This window comes from Aquarana catesbeiana, linkage group LG05 (assembly GCF_042186555.1).
Source record: "Aquarana catesbeiana isolate 2022-GZ linkage group LG05, ASM4218655v1, whole genome shotgun sequence".
Lineage (NCBI taxonomy): Eukaryota > Metazoa > Chordata > Amphibia > Anura > Ranidae > Aquarana > Aquarana catesbeiana.
In genome coordinates, this window is record NC_133328.1 from 65,313,170 (window position 1) to 65,337,205 (window position 24,036).

The following is a 24,036-nucleotide window of genomic DNA, read 5'->3' on the forward strand; positions in this document are numbered from 1 at the left end:
GGGGCTCCCACTGATTCTGAATTATGGTGAGTTGAGTAATAATGCGCTTCAATCATCCTGACACCATAACAACCATGGTGCTGGGATGATTGAAGCGCTAATACCAGCCATTTCACCGATAAATTTACCCAAAAAAACGTATTTTCTGGCAGTGCCCCTAATGAGACTAGACTCTGGATCCGCCCCTGCCTGCAATTGACAGGTGTGATCTCTGAGTGCAATGAATTTAGTTTGGATTATAACAACATGGTTTGGCCCAACTTACACAATATCTATAGAACTATGTCTATAACATTTCCTGTTTGCAATAAAGTTTCACATACAAAAAAAAAAATCATTCGCGTCATTGACAAGCTGTATCTTGCGTCCGGGCGCGCTGGCGTCACTGAGTGACAGGTCGGCGCCTGCGCATTGGCGCGTCGGGTAAGGCGGGGCAGCGCATGCGCGCTCTGGCGGCCAGGACGGGAACTGTGTAGTGCGCGTTCCCGAATGTCCGCGCCGCCGCTGCGTCGTGCCGTCTGTGTCTGTGTGTGTGAAGGGGGGGAGATGGACCGCGGGCGCTCACCCCATTAATACACCCATATACCGAGGAGCGGAGTGCGCTGTCATTGTCCTCCTATTAGTGATAGAGCGGGGTCCCTCCCCCCGCAGTGCCCGAGCCGCGCCCGCTCACCCGCCGGGGGTCACTTGTCAGCCGCACTCTCCTCGCCTCCACACCCCACTCACACACAGCATTGATGGTAATGTATGCAAGGAAACAACCGAGACTCAGTGATGGGTAACCGAGCCGCTTCTTCCTTCTCTCCGCTCCCCCCTCCCCTCCTCCTCTTCTCAGGCGGAGCCGCCATTTTTACTGCGAACCCCCCCACCTCCCCCCTTCATTTCCTGCCCGGTGTGATGTCCGAACCCCCTAACCGTCTTCTCTCTTCTCTCCTCACAGCTGTCACGACCGAAGGGACTCCCAACCCTACCAGGTACATGGTGCGCCGCCGCCGCTACTCTAGCTCAGGCTTCGGCCTGGAGTGTAGGCCTCAGTGCGGAGATCCCGGGGCTCCCCCTTCCTGCTCAGCCCGGCTTCCGGCTACGGGACAGGCCGAGGCCTCCTGTCTATTACAGCCCATAGAGCAGTGTATGGGGGGGACCGGAGGGGATCTGTGTTATCCTGGGGAGATGGGGTCACATCAGTCACTGCTGGAGGACTACAAGGACCAGCATGCTGCACTGACACCCGAGGAGTGTGCATGCTGGTATTTGTAGTACTCCAGTACATAATACTCTCTGCCATAGGTGATCTTGGGAAAGAGGCTTTAGGATTTTAGATTATAATATTAGACTAGGCCTGGGGAAAGTGCATTATGCTGAAGGACTACATGATCCAGCTTGCAGCATTGGCGTAGAGGAGCGTGCTTGCTGGTAGTTGTAGTACTCCGGTACTTGGCGAATACTGAACTCCACTTCCCGGTAAAGTGTCATCTTAGTAGTTTATTTTATAGTAGAATTTTATCCTGGTGAGAATAAGTCATCTGTTAGATGAAAATACTAGTCTAGGCCTGGGGAAGGCGCATTCTGCTGGAGGACTACATTGTGCAGCAGTGGCTTGCAGTAGACTTCTGCTGGTAATTGTAGTGCCCCAGTTGATGCTCACCGAACCTTCCTATGACAGGTGATCGGAGTGTCATCCTAGTCATAACGAGTCTTCAGTTTATTAGATTGAAATATTAGGACAGGCCTGGGGAAAGCAGGTTCTGTTGGAGGACTACATGATCCAGCTTGCAGCATTGGTTTAGAGGAGTGTGCTTGCTGGTAGTTGTAGTGCTCCAGTACTTAGAGCTTACTGAACTTCATGCTACAGATGATAGGAGTGTCCTAGTGATAATAAGTCTTCAGTTTATTAGGCTAATAAATTAGGCTAGGCCTGTGGAAAAGCTGATTTTGCTGGAGGACTACATGATCCAGCTTGCAGCAGTCGCTTACAGGAGCGTGCTTGCTGGTAGTTGTAGTACTCCAGTACTTAGAGATTACTGAACTCCACATCCTGGTAAAGTGTCATCCTTATGTTTTGTAGTAGAATTTTACCCTGGTGAGAATAAGTCATCTGTTAGAATAAAATATTAGGATAGGCCTGGGGAAAGCGCTTTCTGCTGGAGGACTACATGATCCAGCTTGCAAGAGTGTGCTTGCTGGTAGTTGTAGTACCCCAGTACTTTGTGCTTACTGAACTTCCTGTTACAGGTCTTCAGTGTGTCCTAGTGGAGAAAGATGTCAGTGCAGTAGGTTTATACTTAGTATAGGTCTGGGAAAAGTGTGTTCTGCTGGAGGACTACATGGTCCAGAGTTGGCTTAGAGGAGCATGCATGCTGGTAGTTGTAGTGTCCCCAGTACCTTAGAGCTAACGGAACTTTCTGTTATTACAGGTCATTTTAGTAGCTTATTTTATAGTAGAATTTTATCCTGGTGAGAATAATTCATTCGTTTATTGGATTAAAATACTAGTCTAGGCCTGGGGAAAGCTGATCCGCTAGAGAACTACATTGTCCAGTGTGCAGCAGTGGCTTGCAGTAGAGTCGTGCTGGTAATTGTAGTGCCCCAGTTGATGCTCACCAAACCTTCCTATTACAGGTGATCGGAGTGTCATCCTAGTCATAAGGTGTCTTCACTTTATTAGATTAAAATATTAGGACAGGCCTGGGGAAAGCTGGTTCTGCTGGACTACGTGATCCAGCTTGCAGCATTGGCTTAGAGGAGCGTGCTTGCTGGTAATTGTAGTGCCCCAGTTGTGGCGCCTCTGTAGTTGGTGCTCACAGAATCTAGCTTCCTGACACAGGTGATCTGAGTGTCATCCTATTGGTTTAAAGAATTTTATCCCGGGAAGAATAAAAGGCACCTTTCACACAGGGAGAACTCCATTCCAATCAGCAGGGGATCCACTCCCAGGTTGGAGCAGAGCAAGCTTATGATGCATCCATGTGCTCTGTTTCTGCAGAGCGGACAAGGACAGAGCCCCCTCTGCCCCATGGGTGGCCGGTAGGTTTGCCACATCAACCCTTTAATCCAGGACACACATTAATTACACAGGTTCTGTGGCTGATTAAGGTGGTAATTAAACGCACTTGTGCCTTATCTGCATTAAATCAGCCTCAGAACCTGTGTAATGCATATGTGTAGTGGATTAAAGGGATGATGTGGCAACCCTAGTGGCCGGGTGTAAACAGACTCCACTGTCCGTTTACACCGGGCTACCTCCAATCAAACTTGCCAGAGGAGAACTGATCCTCTTTTATTTGTTTTTAGTGGACCAGATCAGAGGTAGGCGTATGTAAACAGATACAAGTCCATTTACACCTGCTGGTCCATAGGGATGAATGGACTGTCCACCTGAAAAACAAAGTGCATTCTGCTAAATGACTACATGATCCAGCTTGTAGCACTGGCTTAGAGGAGTGTGCTTGCTGGTAGTTGTAGTATCCCAGTACTTGGAGGTTACTGAACTTTCTATTACATGTGATCTGTGTCCCAGTGAGGACAGATTCTTCAGTGTAGTAGATTTATTATTATGGTCCTGGGGAAAGCTTATTCAGCTGGAGGACTACATTGTCCAGTGTGCAGCAATGGCTTAGAGAAGGGAGCTTGCTGGTAATTGTAGTACCCCAGTACCTAATACTCAGTGAACCAAACACCTTGTTATAGGTGGTCTGAGTGTTATCTTAGTGCTCCCCTGAATCTTATTTTGGTGAAGAGTCTTCAGGGTATTAGAGTAATATAGGTATAGATCTTAGGAAAGCTGACCCTGTTGGAGAACTACACAGTCCAACATGCAACATTGTTGTAGTGCCCTATGTGTGGTACCTCCTGTAGTTGATGCTCACTGAACTAAACTCCCTGTTTACAGGTGATCTGATTGTCATCCTAGTGCTTTCCAGAATTTTATTTTGATGAAATGACCTTCAGGGTATTAGAGTAACATAGCTGTAGATCTGGAGAACGCTGACCCTGTTGGAGAACAACATGGCCCAGCATGCAGCATTGACCTAGAGGAGCTTTCTTGCTTGTGGTACCTCTGCATTTGTTCTTTGATCCAAACTCCCTGTTACAGGTGATTTGAGTGTCACCCTAGTGGCTTACAGAATTTCATCCTGGTTTGAAAAAAAGGCCGTTCCCGCCGCGAGAAGACAGTGATTATTTCAAGTAGGTAGAGCAGCTTCCAGCCATAATTGCAAGTAAATCCGGCAGGCTGGTCATACCCAAGTTAATCGATCAACTTGCTACATCCAGATCAATCGATCAACTTGGTACATTGTCTGCCCATACAAAGTTCGAATCTTGGCTGGTTCCTGCTGAACCAGACTTTGTTTGAACAGTTTATGGCTGGCCTTAGTGTGCGTCATGTTAATTGTGGAACCCCGGTTGTGGTACTTATGCAGTTTATGCTCACTGAAACCAACTTTCTGTTACATGGGATCTGAGTGTCCTCCTAGTGGTGGTCAGCATTTGGCATTGCCTTAGGTGGTCATCTTTTTATCAACAGCACTTTAATTATCTCACCATGCCTATCGACTTGTGTGTCTCACTGCTATCTCGTTATGGCTGGTGAATTGTAGTCTTAAATCCCAGTAAATGTCCCCACCTAGGTTTTTATTAATGTTTTGGATATCTTTTCAGCCTATCATGAGCAGTTGACTTAGAATAGTGGTGGTCAACTCAAAGTATTGGGGGCTCAACTGTGGCCCCTGACATCACCCCCAGGCTGCACATAATATTCATCATATGCCATGGTACAGAAGACTGTGAATGTGGTAGAGGCTGTCAAAATGCTGCAAGAGACAGATACTGTGAACTTGTCACTTGAGGCTGCTGGAGATCACGGTTGGCACAGCCCCTTTAGGAGGCACTGGCCCCACTTCCAGTACTGACTGCTACAGTCCATGGGCCACTCTAAAAGTACAGAGGGACTGCATTGGTCCTAGCAGTCAGTACTGGGAGTGGAAAACACCTATGAGGATGGAAGGTGCTATAATTGGACAGTTTACTTCAGTTCCTAATTTAATTTAGAGAGCTTGTGTATTTTGCCAACACTTTAATTTCAGTGTGTAAAAATGTGATGTACAAGGTATAGAGCTGCACGATCGTTAAAAAATTGCGATCTTAATCCTGTGTTCTGTTGATTTGTGCCCTTCGTCAAAGTGCCCGCGCATGCCCAGAACGGTATGGCACTCAAGCTGATTTCCAGATCAGCTGGCGTGACGTCACCATAGCGCATGCGCACATCGTAGGAGGCTTTTCTTTTTTTGACGGGCACAGTTGAATGCTGTGAAAACGGTGGAGGGACGTGGTATTTGTCATATTGTGCTTCGCTGGGGCGGGTTTACAGTGTGCTCAAGGGCGGGTTTTGCCTGTTTATAAAGGCGGGTTGCAACACAGACAAAACCCACCCTTCAACAGTGAGGCACAATATGACAACTACAGTGTCCCTCCGCTCTTTGCATAGCTTTCAATTGTGCCTGTGAAATGGTATTTCCCTTCGAAAAAAGCCTCCTACAATGGTGTCGTCGCTCCAGCCGATCGGGAAATCAGCTGGAGTGCCCTTCCATTCTGCGCATGCGTGGGCACTATTTGAAAGAGGGCACAAAAAGATAAAACACAGGCATTTCCACGATTCTATGTACCAAGTGCAGAGCTGTTCTCTGGTCACAGCTGTCAAAAAAAATAAAAACTGTAAATGAGGGTTAACTTGGGACCCCCAAACATAAAATATATTTATCAATCAGAGACCCTACAGAATAAAATGGCAGTCGTTGAAATATTTTATGTCCCACTTTATTTGCGCAGCTGTCTTTAAAACGCAATTTTTTTGGGAAAAATATACTTCAATGACTTAAAAAAAAAAACTAAACAGTAAAGTTATCCCAACTTTTTTGTATATTGTGAAAGATGTTACGTCAAGAATTGTGAGGATCATGATCTTTATTCTAAGAAAAACAATCGTGATTCTCATTTTTTTCCAGAATCATGCAGCTCTAACAAGGTATTAATACTAGTGTAACTTTATTGGTATAGCAATAGATACAGGCTAAATTGCTGAAGCACTACAAAGTCCAGCATGGGACCATAGCTCGAAGGAGAGTACATACTGGTATTTGTTGTAGCAGTAGTTGATGCTTACTAAACTTGTTTTCTGGCTTCAGGGCAATCTGGCTGATCCGAAGTTGCAGTTCTTAGTTATAGGCCTGCCAAAGAGAGTTCTGCAGGAAGACTAAATAGATCATCGTGAAGCATTGGTTTGGAGGATGGTGCTTGGTGGCAATTGTAGGTGCCTTGGCAGTGTATACTTTCTGAGCCCTACAGATAATTTAATGTAAAACACTGAAGAACTACAAGTTCCAGTGTGCAGTGTTCTGGTAGTTAGCCCTTCCTGCATCCCCACTATAGCCGTCATATTATGTATCTCACTATTCATTCGGTTATGACTGGCGGGTTGCAGTCCTAAATCCCAGCCAGTGTGCACTGGTGTTTGTTTACCTGCGGGTGAAATGCACATCAAACTCGGGTCAGCAGATTTACCTTTCTGGTACAGTTTATGCAGTTCTGAAGCTGCCTCCATATGTCATACTTGATTTTCATCTATGTTGCAGGCAAGCAGGTCAGATGCAGCTCTTTATATAAAATGTATGCTTTTGAGCAATGCTGTGTTCAAACACTAGCTTAGCAACAACCATAAACGCAAACTCTGTATGCCCCACTCTAGGGCCCTTTCACACTGGGGCGGGGGCGGCGGTAAAGCGCCGCTATTGTTAGCGGCGCTTTACCGTCGGTATGCGGCCGCTAGCGGGGCGGTTTTACCCCCCTGCTAGTGGCCGAGAAATGGTTAAAACCTCCGCAGGCGCTTTGCCGGCGGTATAGCCGCGCCGTCCCATTGATTTCAATGAGCAGGAGCGGTATACACTCCGCTCCTTCACCGCTCCAAAGATGCTGCTAGCAGGACTTTTTTTCCCATCCTGCTAGCGCACCGCTCAGGGCTTTCACACTGGAATGAAAGCAGCGGCACTTTCCAGTCGGTTTGCAGGCGCTATTATTAGCGCAATAGCGCCTGCAAACTGCCCCAGTGTGAAAGGACCCTCAGTGTTAGATTAGTAAAACTGAAGTTACTAGAGAGCTGTTTAGCCTAGCATGTCCAACTGACAGTTGTAATTGTGTTCCTTCACATTCTGTACCTGACTTTCTACTGGAGAACCTACAGTATGTCATTCAACTACATGTTATAATTGTACCAGCGTAACTTATATAATATCAGTATAGGAATAGATGAAAGTGAAATTTCTGGAGAAATAAAATGTCCAGCATACAGGATAGTTTTAGGGGCTACTTTAGTATCTCTGGCAATAATTTATTTTGAATTTCGAAGAATAAAATGGATAACATTTTACTTTTTTGTTTCAAAGTACATTTTTATAAAACAAAAAAGCACACCTTTTACTTTAACATAGCTAAAAAACATGATTTCTAAGAACATATAGCTCCTTTGCTGCTGAAGATAAGATATCTGATGTAAAAAAAAAAATTGATATGAAACATCTAAAACTTAACCCGCATGGCTCAGGATGCATCATAATGATAGATGTGTTGTACTTGCTGATGGTGGTACCCACAATAAATTTAAAGTAGTGATGCTGGAATGGGATGTTGCCCAGCAGTCTTAAAATGCATTGGCATTTATAGTGGAACTAAAGTAAAAAAGAAAACTTTCAGCGTTCTGACACCCGCAAGGCATCTTCCCTGGTTGCCTGTCTTTGGCAGTCTTAACCTCACACCCGCTCAGTGTACATTCTACAAAGGATTGCGAACAGGCAGGTACGTGTATTTTATTGCAGAAGAGATGTTGTTTTTCTCTTCTGCAATAAAGAGTCTGGCTGTTCGCACATTATTTTTTTTTGTTAACTTTGGTTTCCCTTTAAGCCAAAGCCTCAGTGTGACAGCTAGAGAAACGTAAAGGTAGACCCTTAAGTTAGTATTATCTGCATTACTTATTTGAGGATTTCCTGCACAGTTGCAAGCTAATTTAGAGCTTTTGTATATAGACATGTGTTTTGCTTCTGCCTTATGTTTGTGAAGGATCTGGAATGTGACTTTCTCCATGTGGTGGCACTAGACCAATCACAAAACGCTGTTGCACCAGAAGAATCCATAGGTATGCGTAAGCTGAGAGATAAGTGACTAGTGGCTTACACAGGGAGGCTTCTCTTGCAACTTTTAATAGAATGGAGCTGCAGAAAGTTGAGAGAAAGGCAAGTATGTGTTGCTTCAGAAAGGAGATTACAGTGAACCTTTTGCTCAAACGCATGTTGGATGCAAAGCAGCGCTCCGGTTTAAAGAGTAACTCCACTTTTTGTTGAGAGAAAAAAAACACATTTCCCTCTGGGTGATCTATTTACATTACAGGGATCTTAAAGCGGAGTTCCACCCAAAAATGGAACTTTTCCTTTAAGGGAAGGTGACCCCCTGACATGCCACATTTGGCATGTCATTTTTTTGGGGGGGGCGGGGGTGGAAACCCTCTTTTTAGAGGGTTCTAGCTCCCACTTCCTCCTGGGGCACCGTGGCACCGGAAGGAAGTTCACCCCCCCCCCCCCCCCCCTCGGCAATCATCTGGGACATGTCACAGGTCCCACATGAGGAGGGGGAGATGAACGGGGGTTCCCCCGCATCGCTGGACCCTGGGACAGGTAAGTGTCCGATTATTAAGTCAGCAGCTGCAGTATTTGTAGCTGCTGGCTTTTATTTAATTTTTTTTCCGGCGGAACTCCGCTTTAATAAACTTTGTTGCAGATTCCTACCCTTTGTTTTTCTGAAGAAATTCTTGTGTGTCTGTGGAAAGTGAATCTGATGGGAGTGGTTTCATAATTTATTAATCAGCTGCTGCACTTGCAGGGCTCTGAGGAAAGCTGCAAGGTCTGCATCCCTTTAGACGTGATTTCCTATTGGGAGTATCTCACCAAAAATGACATTTTTGTTGCAGGGGATGCCGGGAAATCTGACTTGTATCTTAGTGCAGACTTCTAGGAAAATCAGTGAGCCAATCACACAAGCAGGAAATGATGTTTCTAGGGGGGTGTTCTGTACCCATTCTGAGTACAGAACACCTCTAGGTAACCATATTGCATTTTACAGAAAATTACAGAGCTGCAGATTGAAAAGGAAAGGTAATTTTGAACCAATAACAATATGACTTGAGTCGCAATTGTATATAGTATATTTTTTTATTTGCTATTTATTCCCCCCCCCCACGAAAGTGGAGTCACCTTTTTTAAATCTGGTTTGCTAGTTTGGGTTAATGCACTTTGCACATCGTTCATGCTGTTTGCGATTTCACTAGATGAGCTCATTTATTTGCTTTGTCCACCATGCTGGATCCTAGCCTTTATTTTTGTTTTTTACTAGAATATAAAGGCTAGAATCTAATTGGTTAATATGCTCCTCCTTTTTAAGAAAAGTAAGAACACAAATCTACTGGGCAACTACAACAGGTCCAAGAATGCACCATTTGCAGGTAGTACAGATCAACCGTTTCAGATCATCTTCTGTTTTTACAGGCAATGCTCACTGTTGCTTTAAGTAATTAGTCGTTCCTGCACACAAGGCATTGTGTTACTATTAGCTTGCTTGTGCATGCAGGATGAAGTGATAGTGCCTCTGTAGAGGGCCCCTTAACCTCCTCATATTCACCTCACCTGCGCTCCTTTGCTGCTCCTTGCTCTGTCACAGTGTTGGACTACCTGGTGCTTCTCAGTATGGTGTAGCAATTGACTTTGCTCTAGCAGGCAATTGCTAAGCCCTAGCACTATTAAAATGTATACTGTTTTCTAAGTTTTTAATGGATATTTGGCACTACTGGATTTTTTACTTTTAGATGTAGGTTTTACAACCCTAACATAAAAACTTCACTTTTTTTGTTAAGCAGAAAAGCATTTTTTTTTTTTTTTTTTTGTCTAACAGTGTTCCCTTCCACAAATTAACCAAGCTTTACTGCTGGTCCATACTTAGATTGCTGTAGATATTGAAATTGAAAGAATATGAGTGGTTTTGCTTTATTAAATTCACATGACCTGTCCCCAGTATGTTCCTCTGCATTCTTTAAAGGTAAACCTATCTTTATATAGATGAAAATTCCAGAGTACGCTGATAAGACTATCATTACAAACAGACTGCCAGTAATTGGTATGCAAGCTGTATGCATGATTCTTGAGAGACAGTAAGCCAACTACTGGAGTAGGGGAATTAAGATTTCTTGATAATTTTATCTCTGATTGTGAAAAAGATAATTCCTTTCGCACTTTTATGCACCTCTTTTCATCGCACCTCTCCGGCCACGGTTCCCAGCATGGGGTCCGGTGCATCCATGTTCACTGGTTCAGGTGCGATTCATGTCCTAATTTTTGCCTGAATTCGCACCTGAACCGGACCCAAAGATGCACAGGACCCTTCTAAAATCTGGGCCGCGGCCGCCTCAGTCCTGGGTGAACCGACTCAGTTGAGAGCCAGTCACACTTGCCTGTCATGCGAATAGGATGCAGAGAAACCCGTATCCGATTCGCATATATGTGAACCCAACCTTAGAAAATAAGAACTTTAAAATATATAATTTTTTATTTTATTTTTTTTAATGCGAGAAAGCAATTATTTGTGCAATAAAAAAAAGAATAACCATGTGCAGTTTGTTAGTACAGCCTGGTAACAAATTAGCAGCGTTGGGTCCAGGGGTGAATCGTAATAAGCACTTGGATGGATAGTGGTCGATCTAATAGTCAAAAGGTAAAGGAAAGGGGGAGGCTTAGTCAATAGATTATTAGACATATTACAGGTTGGGGTGGGGGTTAGAGTTTAAGACATCAGTTGGAGGGTCATTGGGAAAATAAGCTCTTTAAATTGAATAATGGCTGATGTGACCAATCATTTTCCATCCTACACATACTCTCCTGGATATAAGATAAGAAATCAATGGCATTGATCGTGATTTTTGATTTGGAATAAATATCAAGTACTCAAACGTCAGTCATTAGACTCTTAATCCTGTATAAATGGTGACTGAAAAAAATTAGAATCACACAAGTATTATCTTTTTGTTTTAGTGAACTTTTATAGAGCTTACGTTTTTTGTTCTTTTTAGACTCTCAAATATTCATCAAAGGGACACCCAAGCAGTGGTGATCACCGTCATGACAAAATGCGAGACTCTGCAGATCCATCTCCCCCAAACAAGATGCGAAGATCAGACAGCCCTGAAAAATATGCTGACAGTGCTGGACATGGGAAGGCCAAGAGTATGCACGTTCACAGGGTCCGAGAGAGAGATGGGGGTAGGTTCCAGTTTACACACCTTGAATGAATAAAAAAATATTCACCCAGAATGGATAATTTCAAAGTGTTTAACAAACTTCATTGAAGTACTGTTAAAACAAAACTCCGGGAATTTTTTGTTATACTTCCATCTTGGCTAATTGTAAGTGTCCATACTGTGTGTAATATTGAGAGGGCTGCTGAAAATCACTGTAGCAGTCAATGTTTATACAGTGCTAGCCATGATCTTCTTGATGCTGCTTCCGTGTCTTCCCTTTGCACACCAAACACAAGAAGATCATTCCTATCGCTGCATGTTTTGCATGGAAAATTGTGCTATAACGTGTATGTGTGTATATGTATGTATGTGTGTATATATATATGTATATATATATATATATATATATATATATATATATATATATATATATATATATATATATATATATATATATATATATATATATATATATATATATTCTATGAAACATAGTTTTATTAGTTCACTCATTAATCATAGGTACACAGTCCCATTATGGGTGCTGATACCGACCATTTCTCACAAGCATCCCAGTAGTTTCTTAAAGTCCAAACTTGCAGTCCTCCAATGCGATATGGATATAATAGTTCTACATTTTAATTTAATAAGCCCATTTTTTTTTCCTGGTTGCATCTCATTCTCCTCAAGAAACTCCAGCCTGTTGTGCACAATAATTGGCTCAGTGCCCAGGAAGATAAAAAGGGATGGCAGCTGATCTGGGAAAAACTGAAAAAGGCTCCCTCTTTTCTTACCCAGACACTAAATAGATATCCCCAGCTGTATAGCGCCCCACTGTGCCCTAATCAAACCTAGAATAGGTTTCAGTCCTCTCCGCAAAGAAAGTGTGGCCCTTGATAAATTGGATAGAAGAGTAATGTAAGCTCCGTTGTATTCTCCTTGACCCATTTGCCATGCTTTTTGTAAGCTGTCTTCCTTGATACGATGGTAGTGCACTTTACGCAATACATCACGCTGATGCGTAGCCGAGGGATTCCTAGGTCCTGCAACTCCATGCACCCTTTCCAGTTCAAAAGGCTCATCTGAGGATCTCTCCAGTACCTGATTCAGAATTGCAGAGACTGTAGCATATAGACCAAAGTTAGGAATAGTCTCGGGAATATCATGTAATCTGACATTGTTTCTCCTAGAGCGGTTTTCCGCATCTTTTATTCTCAATCGGATGGCTACAAGAGCTTGACGCTGCTGGGTTTTCTACAGCCAATCCAACCGAGGGCATAGTTGCATTGAAGTTGCAGATAGTTGCTTTGCTGTACCTGATCACTTCTGTTCGATAATGTCCAACTTCCAGCCTAGCCTAAAAGCCTCCTTAATATCTGTCGCCAAGTTATTCATATCAGCTTTAGTAGGGAGGGCTCTAATCCATGGATTGAAGCGCCTGAGTTGAAACTACTGGAGCTGAGTCCTATATGCAGAGGTTCAGGCAGCGCCACTTGCAAAGATACAGGCGGCCTTGCAAAGTCAGTTGCTGGGGAGATAGATTGCTGCCCACAACGCTCCAAAGCTGCAGGGCTTTTTGGAGAAGACACTGCCATGCTCAGAAAGCCAATAGGTAATAGAGGGGTCGATGGAGCAAGGTATCCACGCAAATCCTGCTGGGATGCATCTCTGGCAGTTGTTTTGGACCTTTGGCACCCCTGGATGCTTCACTGAATGCTGGCTAGCTATCTGCATACAGAGCATGCCCATTGTCCATGTGGATATTACTCCTGGATACATTGGTCCAGTTTGGCTTGACTTTTATGTATGCAAAAAATAATTCCCCGAATTCTGCTTTAACTCTTTTCAAAAGAAATGGATATATACTTTACTATATCCTTTACCAATGTGATTGGAAATTGGAGGGTCTGCCTTCATTTCTGCAGCTGAACTATTGTAGTGCAGTAATAAACAAGATCAACTGCATCTTTGGCTGTGAACTGTTAATCTCTCAGAGAAAATGAAACTCTGACTGTAAGGACTGTGCTCTACACAGATGTCTGAGAAAATTTGCAAAGTAGTAAGTTGGATTTCTGGAGGAATTCTTCACCAGCCCTGTGTACAGAATTCCCCCAGTTAAGCATATTGCAAGAATGTGATATTTTAATTTGACAGTTTCAAAAAAAAAAAAGCTTCCTCAGATTGCAATATAAAATTAAAGAAATGTTGACTTGCAAAAACCACGATGCTGTGCCCCCCAAAACCACCTCTTTTTCACTGGTCGCAGCTTTGATCTCATCATATTTAATGCAAGATCAGCAGTCTGAGGACGGCGAAGACCTGCCCCCATTTCGAGGTGCTGGAGAAAGGTCCCTCTTCCCCTTGATGCAATTGGGGAGGTGCGCGGTGTTTGGGTGCTATGGGATGGGGATGAGTTGGTGTGCTCTTCTAAGGGGTGTGGATAGATAGCTAGATATATCTATTTTATTATACACTGGAGTTCAGTTTTGATGTTGTATACAGCAATTGTCTACAAATCACATGCTGGGTTTGGAGACCCTAGTGTTAAATCCCCACAATATAATTTCTTTAATTTTTAGCCTTGACACTTTCAGTCAGACACCTGCATTGAAGCACCAGTAGCAGTCTGCAAGCACCTTTTTAAATCTAAATCGTGTCAAGTAGAAGTTTTGTCCTCACGCCTGGGCATTTGCCAGCCATCCGCATTTGCCTCCCACTGACCAACCACGCTATAGCTGAAAGACGGCTACAGCGTGATTGCTAGGTTCTGATCACAGATCGAGGTCAATGGCCAATCACAGCTCATCACAAGTGAACAAATTCCGGTTATCGACATTTCCTTTCCTCAGCTGTCGGTAAGGAAAGCTGATAACTGACTATGCAGTAACATCAATGCCCATCAGGGCAGCCTCATCATCGCACAAATTACTGCAAAATCTTATAACTGAACTGAAGAAAAATGTGTGTGGTGTGTTTTTTTTTTTTTTTTTTTTTTTTCTTTTCTTTTCTTTTCCTGGTGAACACTGATTACAAATTGAGGTAGAGAGGCAATCGGCTGCTCTCTACCAAGTGATCAGCTGTGCAACGGAAGCTGGTTTTCGGCACTCCCTTCCTCATGCTGCCCGCATGAGGGGAGGAGAAGAGAGCCGATAACTGCCTTTTCTATAAAAGGGACATGGACACTGATTATCAGTGCTGCCAATCTGTGCCCATCAGTCCAGCCACATCAGTGAAGGAAAAAAATAATTAAATTTAGCAGAAAATAACCCAGTGTTGATTAAATACCACCAGAAGAAAGCTCTATTTGTGTGAAAAAAAAATTTTGTTTGTGTAAAGTATTGCATGACTGCGCAATTGTCATGCAAAGTGCGACAGTGCTAAAACTTGGCCTGGGAAGGAAAAGGGTGAAAGTGCCCAGTAGGGAAGTGGTTAAAATTAACTGGTTCCTAACTTTTTTAGCTGGCTCCTAGATTCAAAGCAAATTTGTCAAGCCCTGTTATCAACCTTTTGCATTCCCCAATACAGCAAAGCTCAGACTGGGAGAGGAAGAAATAGGACAAGGAGCCAATCACTTGCATTGCAGTGCTCACGTACTATCAAGGTTCATGCTGTTAAAAGGACAGACCAGAGAGATATATAAGCTCATCAATCTGCTCCTTTTACTGTCCTATCTCAGGCTGAGGGAGGGTGGAGTCCTCTAAGTGATAATTACGCAGCAGAGAAACATCAGGTCTCCTGCTCTGCTAGACATGGCTGTAATGTGGGACAGAACTGTTTGCCATGTACTCTTCCCTGAGATCTAAAAACCTTTTGGCAGATAAAGCCTTTCCCTGTAATCACCTCTGTATTTATCAGTTTGCCTGCAGCTTATGTTTGAAGATCTTAACCTGGACCTTAGCTGCAGCCTACCTCCTCCCACCCGCCGAAGCCAAGTCTTGCTCCTTCTTTTAAAATTAAATTGCAAATGATTTAATGTCCAATATGAATTTTAACATAATATTTCATCATTGATTGTCCTATTTTTATTGTGTTATACAAATGTGTGAGTCTCTTTCTAGTGGCTTTCAGTATTTCACTACAGCCAGTCAGTCTTGCAGTATAAAAACTGCTGAGATAAAATCTCAGCCATAATGGAGTGCATTGTTTGTAACCAATCAGATTTGACTTGAATTTCTGCTTTGGTAAGCAGGATAAGAGTATGCATGAGCCATGTGGTCCTACATTACATTTACATTTTGATCTTAGACTTCTAAATGGACAACATGTCTGTTTTAATATACATCCGGTCATAATGTTCATTGTTCAGCCAGTAATACCCCTTTCACACCGCTCTGCGCTAGTAACAAACCGCCGCTAGTGGCCGAAGAAAGGGTTAAATGCGCCCAAAAAGTGCTGCTGTCGAAGCGCTTTGCAGGTGCTTCAGCAGAGGTGCCCATTCATATCAATGGGCAGGGGCGGTGGAGGAGCGGTGTACCGCTCCTAAATCACTCCAAAGATGTATGCTTGAAGGACTTTTTCTAACGTGCTGCAAGCGCACCGCTCCAGTGTGAAAACACTCAGGCTTTCACACTGAGGCTGCAGGGGAGGCGTTTTTCAGGCGCTATTTTTAGCCCTTGAACGCCTGAAAAACGCCTCAGTGTGAAAGGGGTTTCACACGGGGTTGTCCGTTTTGACGGACTCCACTTGCTCAGCAGGGATCGATCCGTTGAACCCCACTGAGCCGTCGGATTACAGGTCCGTCTCCGCTCACTGTGCAGGGACAGACCTGTCAGAGCCTCGCTCTCCTCTAGGGTGGGATCGGATGAAAACGGACCACCTGTCCGTTTTTATTACATCCGAGCTGCCAGACGGATGGAAAATAGGGTTATCATCCATCTGCATTTAGCTGATTGGATGTCAGCGGACATGTCACCGCTGACATCCGTCGCTACATAGAGGTGAATGGAGCATCCGTTCAGTTCCGCCTGAAAAACTGACAGGTGGACCTGAACAGTCCGCATGTGTGAAAGAGCCCAAAGTCTGGCCATACCATACATACGAATTTCGTAAGAATTCTCTCTTGAAAATTAGAAATTTTGTGCGTTTTGTGATCCAATGGCGACACCACTGATTTCGAAACTCGACCAACCAAGCCTTCAATTTCACCTCCTGTTGCTACAGAAAATTATTTTTGTGTCTGGGAATCTTCTTTACTTTCTAGGAATTTGCCCTAGGATGCATTAAGGTGAAAAGACGCAAACCTTTACAACCCCTTTTAAATTCCACATTAGCTGCAAAATAAAAAACAGAATTGTAATGTGTTTCGTGTAGAGGTCGACCAATATATCGACCGACATTTGGCGTTTTTTGATTAATCGGCATCGGCCGATTGTGCTGATAAAAAAGGCCGATTATAACTTCAGCGCGATTTGCAAATGACTTCTGTAATAGAAGTCAATGCAAGTTGCCTGAAGTTTTCTGTGGAGTGACTTGTTTGTCCTCTCTGGGCAGCCTGCCAAGTCTGATAAAAGAACCAAGAAGAGATACAATGTTTCTACGTATCAATGGACTGAACTCTGGCGTGTAGGAGTTCTCAGTTTTAACCATTTAAACACTAAATCTTTTCTGACATTTGTTGCTTGCAAGTAAAAATCATGTATTTTCTGCTAGAAAATCACTTAGAACCCCCAAAAATGTATATATATTTTTTTTTAGCAGAGACCCTAGGGAATAAAATAGCGGTTGCTGCAATATTTTTCGTCACACGGTATTTGCGCAGCGGTCTTTCAAACACAATTTTTTTGGGAAAAAATACACTAATGAATTAAAAAAAAAAAAACTAAGCAGTAAAGTTAGCCCATTTTTTTTTTTTTTTGTCCAAAAGTTTTGATTACCTGTTTTTGTGTATTTAATATTTAAGATATAGTTTTTTTTTTAATTAAATTATACATACAAGTGAACTGATTGGAGTTTTGTTTAATAAATGTTTAAATGTAAGAAATTTTCTGTATCACTTATTACTTAAAGTGGATGTAAACCCGAAAAATATAAATTATATATATATTTTATATCATAATGTAGAGTATAAGATTTCCTATCATTTGAGCCCAGTCTTGCCACACAGAGTTAATCCATCTCTGAACAATCCTCTTTTATTGTTCAGTGAGAGAAATCTTGACAAACTGACAAAAACTTTGTCAAATCCTCCCCCTTGCTGTGAGTGACAGCCCAAGACACATGCATTATTTTTTAATTCCCTCCCCCACTCCTTTCTTCAGCAGCTCTGCAAGGATTGGCTGTTCCACACCTCAGCATGATTTTGCATGCTGAAGTCATGTGGTTACTTTCGTTTCTTTTCACTGGATGTTAGAGATCATAGCAGAAGTTCAGTGTTAGAAATACACAGGAGAAAAATGCCTATTGACAAGGGGAGTGTAGAGGTGGGCGGGGAATCTACTGACATCACGACTCCACCCACCGAGCTCCAGACAACAGACCCGCCCACAGAATCTGCAGTTTTTCGGGTCTCATAATAGACAGAGGGGAGACATTTGACAGGTAAAGATACATGCAGGAGGCATGTATATCCTTATAGATAACCCCTATGGCAGTAGTTTTGAAAGGATTACATTGGGACATCCACTTTAAGGTTGCCTCCACACTGGAGCGGGCAGGCGTTGACGGTAAAACACTGCTAGTTTTAGCGGCTCTTTACCGTTATTTTAGTGGCGCTATTCGGCTGCTAGCGGGGCGCTTATAACCCAGCTAGCACCCGAGGAAGGGGTTAAATGCACCCGTGAAGCGCCGCTGCCGAATCGCTTTGCAGGCGCTTCGGCAGCGGTGCCCATTCATTTCAATGGGCAGCGGTGGTGGAGTGATGCTGCTTGCAGGACTTTTTTAACATTCTGCCAGCGCAACGCCTCAGTGTGAAAGCACTCGGGCTTTCACACTGAGACTGCAGGGGGGCCGTTTTGCAGGCACTATTTTTAGCCCAAAAGCGCCTGAAAAACGCCCCATTGTAAAAGCGGTCTAACTGTTAAATTTTGTGAGATGAAGGCTTAACATGTTGGCCCAAAAAAATCGGCAGCATATATCAGCCATCGGCCGCCGCAATTTCTAAATATCGGCATCGGCCAGAGAAAAACCCATATCGGTCGACCTCTAGTTTAGTGTAAATGTTTCTGGGGCCTCAGCTGTAACATGCCAAAGAAAACCAAGGAGCTCTGAGCCCTCCTTGAGTCTTGGTTATGCTTTTCATTTTACACTTCTTGCTAAAAATACTATCGCTGACAGTAATGCAAACCAACACGCCCATAGCGTTAACGCATGGTTTTACATGTTTAGCGCACAATAAACACACCGCAGATGCCCTCCAAGTTACATTTTTTTTTTTTCCTTACCTCGCTGATATTCCACCTTCCACTTCAATTTGGTCAACTTTTGTCATATGCGATGTAAACGCTACGGACATGTTTACGGCGCATTACCATACACTTGAAAGGAAGGCGTTGACCAGCTTCAACTCCACCCACACTTCACATATAGCTTGATTTTTGTCGTAACTACATAAACGCATGTTTTTCAACAGCTCTCTCCATATTCTCCATTGCAGGCCGCTTTACTGGGCATTCCAGGAGCTGCAAAAACGCATTTCACAGGCCTGTTTCTAATGCCAGTGTGAACAGGCCCTTAGACAGTGGATTGCCCATGTGTTTCTTTTATGTTTCAATAAATGAAAAGTGATTTTGTTCCCCCTACTTAAAAAGGGCTTTTAAAGCAGTATTAAACCAAAAGCACTTGTAGATGTAGCAGTTAGAGGGATGAGACATCCATTTACCACTGACAGGAGTGCTTACAATGGTTAGCTTTTAATTGTTAAACCGTATCCCAAAAGGGAAAATGTTGCTGTAATTGCTTAAAAAATGTTGGCTGTAGTTTAGCTAAATGGTGTTGGTGCATTTAAAGGTCAAGAACAAGGTCACTCAGCGCCCAGGGCAAACATACCAAACTGCCTCCCCCTGTTCATGATGTGTAAGCTTAGGGGATCCTATGCCTGGCAGTCTCTCGCTTGGTAAAATCACTGTGCAGCTCCGTTTTAACACTGGGCACATGCTTGTGTTGGTGGCTTTCTCCTTGACAGTTCTCCACTTAGAGGTGCGGGCTGTGCTCTCTCTCCGCCACCTCCTTCCTGCTAGTGCTGCTTGCATGTGTCTGTGAACAGCGCTGCTTGCTTGTTGATACAAGAGTGCTGCGCTGTCTGGAAGAAGGTGGAGTGCGAACACAGCCCGCACCACGTCCCGGCTTGTTGCTCCTAGCGCTGGGCTAATAGGAGTAGTAATGCTGTTGTCACTGCTCTTGTCAGCCTTGTAACAGAAGGAAAGCACCCCCATCCCTACAGTAAAGAATTGCGCCCAGGGTGTCTGTCCTTCCCGCCCCCCACCCGTCCCAACCCTGCCTGTGCTCTTTCATCCGAAGTGTAGGCCCTCTAATACAGGAGGTATGTTACTGGCCAGATCACCAGGTGAAAACAAATAGCTTAGAAAAAGAATACTAATGCAGCCACCACATCTGATGTTTGTTAAGCTGCAATTTATTACATTTTGTTTTTGAGTGGAATACTATTTAAGTAGGGATCATGAAAAGGAGCCTCTGCATATGGTCTCGTATGGCATTTACAGATATATTATGCCTAGTGCCACAGAAGCTCATGTACACATTGCTGTGTAGTCACAGGCTGCATTTATATGAATTGTGAGCAGGCTTTTGAAGCACACATTATTCAAGTGACAGAGCAGCTCATCTTGTGTAGAATGCTGGTCTTGTGTGTTCCTAAGTATGATGTAATGCTCTATCTGCCGACCTGCCTGACCTAATTTTGCATTAGTCTGTTTGTACGGTTGAAGTAAATGCAGCACATGGGGTGGGGGAAAGTCTGCAGAAACGTATTTACATGTGGCCTTAGTGTATAGAAATCCAGGCAAATGGATTACATAACTAAAGATGGTAAAGCGCTCCCCTTAACACAGCTGTGAAACTTATAATATACAGCAAATCATACACAATATCCTAATGTGCAGTATAAAAACAGTAAAAAATTACAGAAAAATAATAAACGTGTGTCAGCACAACGATCTACAAACAAACAGTGTCACTTAAAGCGGAGTTCCACCCTAAAGTGGAACTTCCGCTCATCGGATTCCTCCCCCCCTCCGGTGCCTCAATTGGCACCTTTCAGGGGGGAGGGGGGTGCAGATACCTGTATTATACCCACTGTGCAGCTCTGACGAAGAAGGGACGTTCCCTTCGAAACACGTTAGCGGATTGTGATGTTTGTGCGTCTCTCCACGACTTTTGGAAGGCATCGCTCATCCTTAGTTGCATGCAGGCTGTCGGTACACTTTATGCTGTGCCTCCTCCATCTATTGCTTGTGAGTTGTTTCATTTTACCTTTTTATATTAACCACTTACCAACCGGCCCATAGCCGAATGACGGCTGCAGGGCGGTTGGATAACTCTGGGTGGACGTACTATGACGTCCTCCCAGAATTCCCCTCTCGCGCGCCCCCTGGGGCGCGCACCCGAACACATCCGTGACCGCCGGGTCCAGGGGACCCGGCGCATCACGGATCCCGGTAAATGGCCGCTGATCGCGGCCGTTTACCATGTGATCGCGCCGTCAAATGACGGCGCGATCACATGTAAACAGACCGGCGTCATCTGATGACGCGGGTTCCTCTCCTCCCCTCCTGTGTACCGATCGGTACACAGTGAGCGGGGAGGGGGATGGATGTCTGCAGCACTGTGGGCTGTATGTGTAGTGCCCACAGCGCTGCACAGAGACATCCATCCATCCATGCTCAGCCATCCCTCACTACTAATGCTGTGCAATACCAGCACAATACTCTGCAATGCTGTGCAATACTCTGCAATACCCCCACAATACTCTGCAATGCCCCCACAATACTCTGCAATGCTGTGCAATACTCTGCAATACTCTGCAATGCTGTGCAATACTCTGCAATGCCCCCACAATACTCTGCAATGCCCCCACAATACTCTGCAATGCTGTGCAATACTCTGCAATGCTGTGCAATACTCTGCAATGCCCCCCGCCATACTCTGCAATGCCCCCCGCCATACTCTGCAATGCCCCCCGCCATACTCTGCAATGCCCCCCGCCATACTCTGCAATGCCCCCCGCCATACTCTGCAATGCCCCCCGCCATACTCTGCAATGCCCCCCGCCATACTCTGCAATGCCCCCCGCCATACTCTGCAATGCCCCCCGCCATACTCTGCAATGCCCCCCGCCATACTCTGCAATGCCCCCCCGCCATACTCTGCAATGCCCCCCGCCATACTCTGCAATGCCCCCCGCCATACTCTGCAATGCCCCCCGCCATACTCTGCAATGCCCCCCGCCATACCCCGCCATACCCCGCCATACTCTGCCACGCTGAGCCATGCTCAGCTGTACTCGGCCTCTGTATGTGGCCAGGCTGTGGAAGTCTCACACATGTGGTATCGCCGTACTCAGGAGGAGCAGGAGAATCTATTTTGGGGTGTCATTTTTGGTATGTACATGTTATGTGGTAGAAATATTGTATAAATGGACAACTTTGTGTTAAAAAAAAAAAAAAAAGCGTTTTAACCACTGCCCGCCAGCCGTCATACAACGTCCTTGACTTTGTGCGGAGATATCTGAATGATGGTTGCAGCTACAGGCATCATTCAGATATCGGCTTTTTCAGCCGGCGATTCCCTAAACCATGAGAATGATCATAGCAGCTGTTCCACTGCTTGATCGTTCTTACGGGAGGTGAGAGGGGACGTCCCCCCTTCCCGCCGCCTTGCGGTGCTTCTACCGACTCACCGCTACGATCGAAGCCAGGATCTTTTTTTTTTTTTTTTAATTTCAGGCTTCCCAGCCTAGAGGTGAGATGTGGGGTCTTATTGACCCCATATCTCACTGTAAAGAGGACCTGTCATGCCATATTCCTATTACAAGGATGTTTATATTCCTTGTAATAGGAATAAAGGTGGTCAAAATTTTTTTTTTTTGGAAAAAAGCATCAAACTAAAATAAATAAAGTAAAATGAACAATAAAAAAAAAAAAAAAAATTTTTTAAAGCGCCCCTGTCCCTGTGTGCTCGCATGCAGAAGCGAACGCATACGTAAGTCCCGCCCACATATGAAAACGGTGTTCAAACCACACATGTGAGGTATCGCTGCGATCGGTAGAGCGAGAGCAATAATTTTGGCCCTAGACCTCCTCTGTAACTCAAAACATGTAACCAGTAAAAAATTTTAAAGCGTCGCCTATGGGGATTTTTGAGTAGCAAAGTTTGGCGCCATTCCACAAGCGCGTGCAATTTTGAAGGGTGACATGTTGGGTATCTATTTACTCGGCGTAACTTCATCTTTCACATTATGCAAAAACATTGGGCTAACTTTACTGTTTTGGTTTTTGTAAAGCACAAAACATTTTTTTTTCCAAAAAAAAGCGTTAAAAAAATTGCTGCGCAAATACCGTGCGAGATAAAAAGTTGCAACGACCGCCATTGTATTCTCTAGGGTCTTTGCTAAAAAAACATATATAATGTTTTGGGGTACTAAGTAATTTTCTAGCTAATAAATGATGATTTTTACATGTAGGAGAGAAATGTCAGAATTGGCCTGGGTGCTCCAGAACGCCTGAAGGTGCTCCCCTGCATGTTGGGCCTCTGTATGTGGCCACGCTGTGTAAAAGTCTCACACATGTGGTATCACCATACTCGGGAGTAATAGCAGAATGTGTTTTGGGGTGTAATTTGTGGTATGCATATGCGGTCTGTGAGAAATACCCTGCTAATATGACAATTTTGTGGAAAAAAAAAAAGTAAAAAAAAAACCTTGATTTTGCAAAGAATTGTGGGAAAAAATGACAACTTCAAAAAACTCACCATGCATCTTTCTAAATACCTTGGAATGTCTTCTTTCCAAAAAGGGGTCATTTGGGGGGTATTTGTACTTTTCTGGCATGTTAGGGTCTCAAGAAATTAGATAGGCCGTCAGTAATTCAGGTGTGATCAATTTTCAGATATGCGCACCATAGCTTTTGGACTCTATAACTTTCAAAAAGACCAAATAATATCCACCGATTTGGGTTATTTTTACCAAAGATATGTAGCGGTATAAATTTTGGCCAAAATATATGAAGAAAAATTACTAATTTGCAAAATATTATAACAGAAATGAAGAAAAATGTATTTTTTTACAGATTTTTCGGTCTTTTTTCTTTTACGGCGCAAAAAATAAAGAACCCAGCAGTGATTAAATACCACCAAAAGAAAGCTCTATTTGTGTGAAAAAAAGGACAAAAATTTCATAAAGATACAGTGTTGCATGACTGAGTAATTGTCATTCAAAATGTGAGAGCACCAAAAGCTGAAAATTGGTCTGGTTAGGAAGGGGGTTTAAGTGCCCAGTTGTCAAGTGGTTAAATATTTTTTAAAAAGTTAATGCACAAGGCTGGTGCGCCCTTGTTTTTCTTTTATTTCGGTTTGCACTAGGATTCCCCATCCTTGAGGGCAGCAAGGCCTGTGTTGACGCATCTTTTATATGGTGATCCACCTGTGCGCAGGAGTCGTTGTTTCTTGTTTGCTAATGTACTGCACTTATACACCCTTCCTGCCCATACCAATTTTCAGCTTTCAGCGCTCTCGCACTTTGAATGCCAATTACTTCGTCA

The 24,036-nt window shown here is 43.8% G+C and overlaps 1 protein-coding gene across 4 annotated transcripts in view; it reads left to right on the forward strand.

The window, feature by feature from the left end:
* The first annotated feature begins 596 nt into the window (after positions 1-596).
* The window catches only part of WAC (WW domain containing adaptor with coiled-coil), a 98,916-nt gene continuing 75,476 nt past the window's right edge, over positions 597-24,036 (forward strand). For 3 of the 4 annotated variants that reach the window (XM_073629840.1, XM_073629843.1, XM_073629841.1), the window contains exons 1-3: positions 597-778; positions 941-974; positions 11,159-11,348. In XM_073629840.1, coding sequence (XP_073485941.1) covers positions 738-778; positions 941-974; positions 11,159-11,348 — 265 coding nt within the window. In that variant the 5' untranslated portion in view covers positions 597-737. The remainder of the gene's footprint in view (positions 779-940; positions 975-11,158; positions 11,349-24,036) is intronic. The other variant, XM_073629842.1, reaches the window with a different exon arrangement.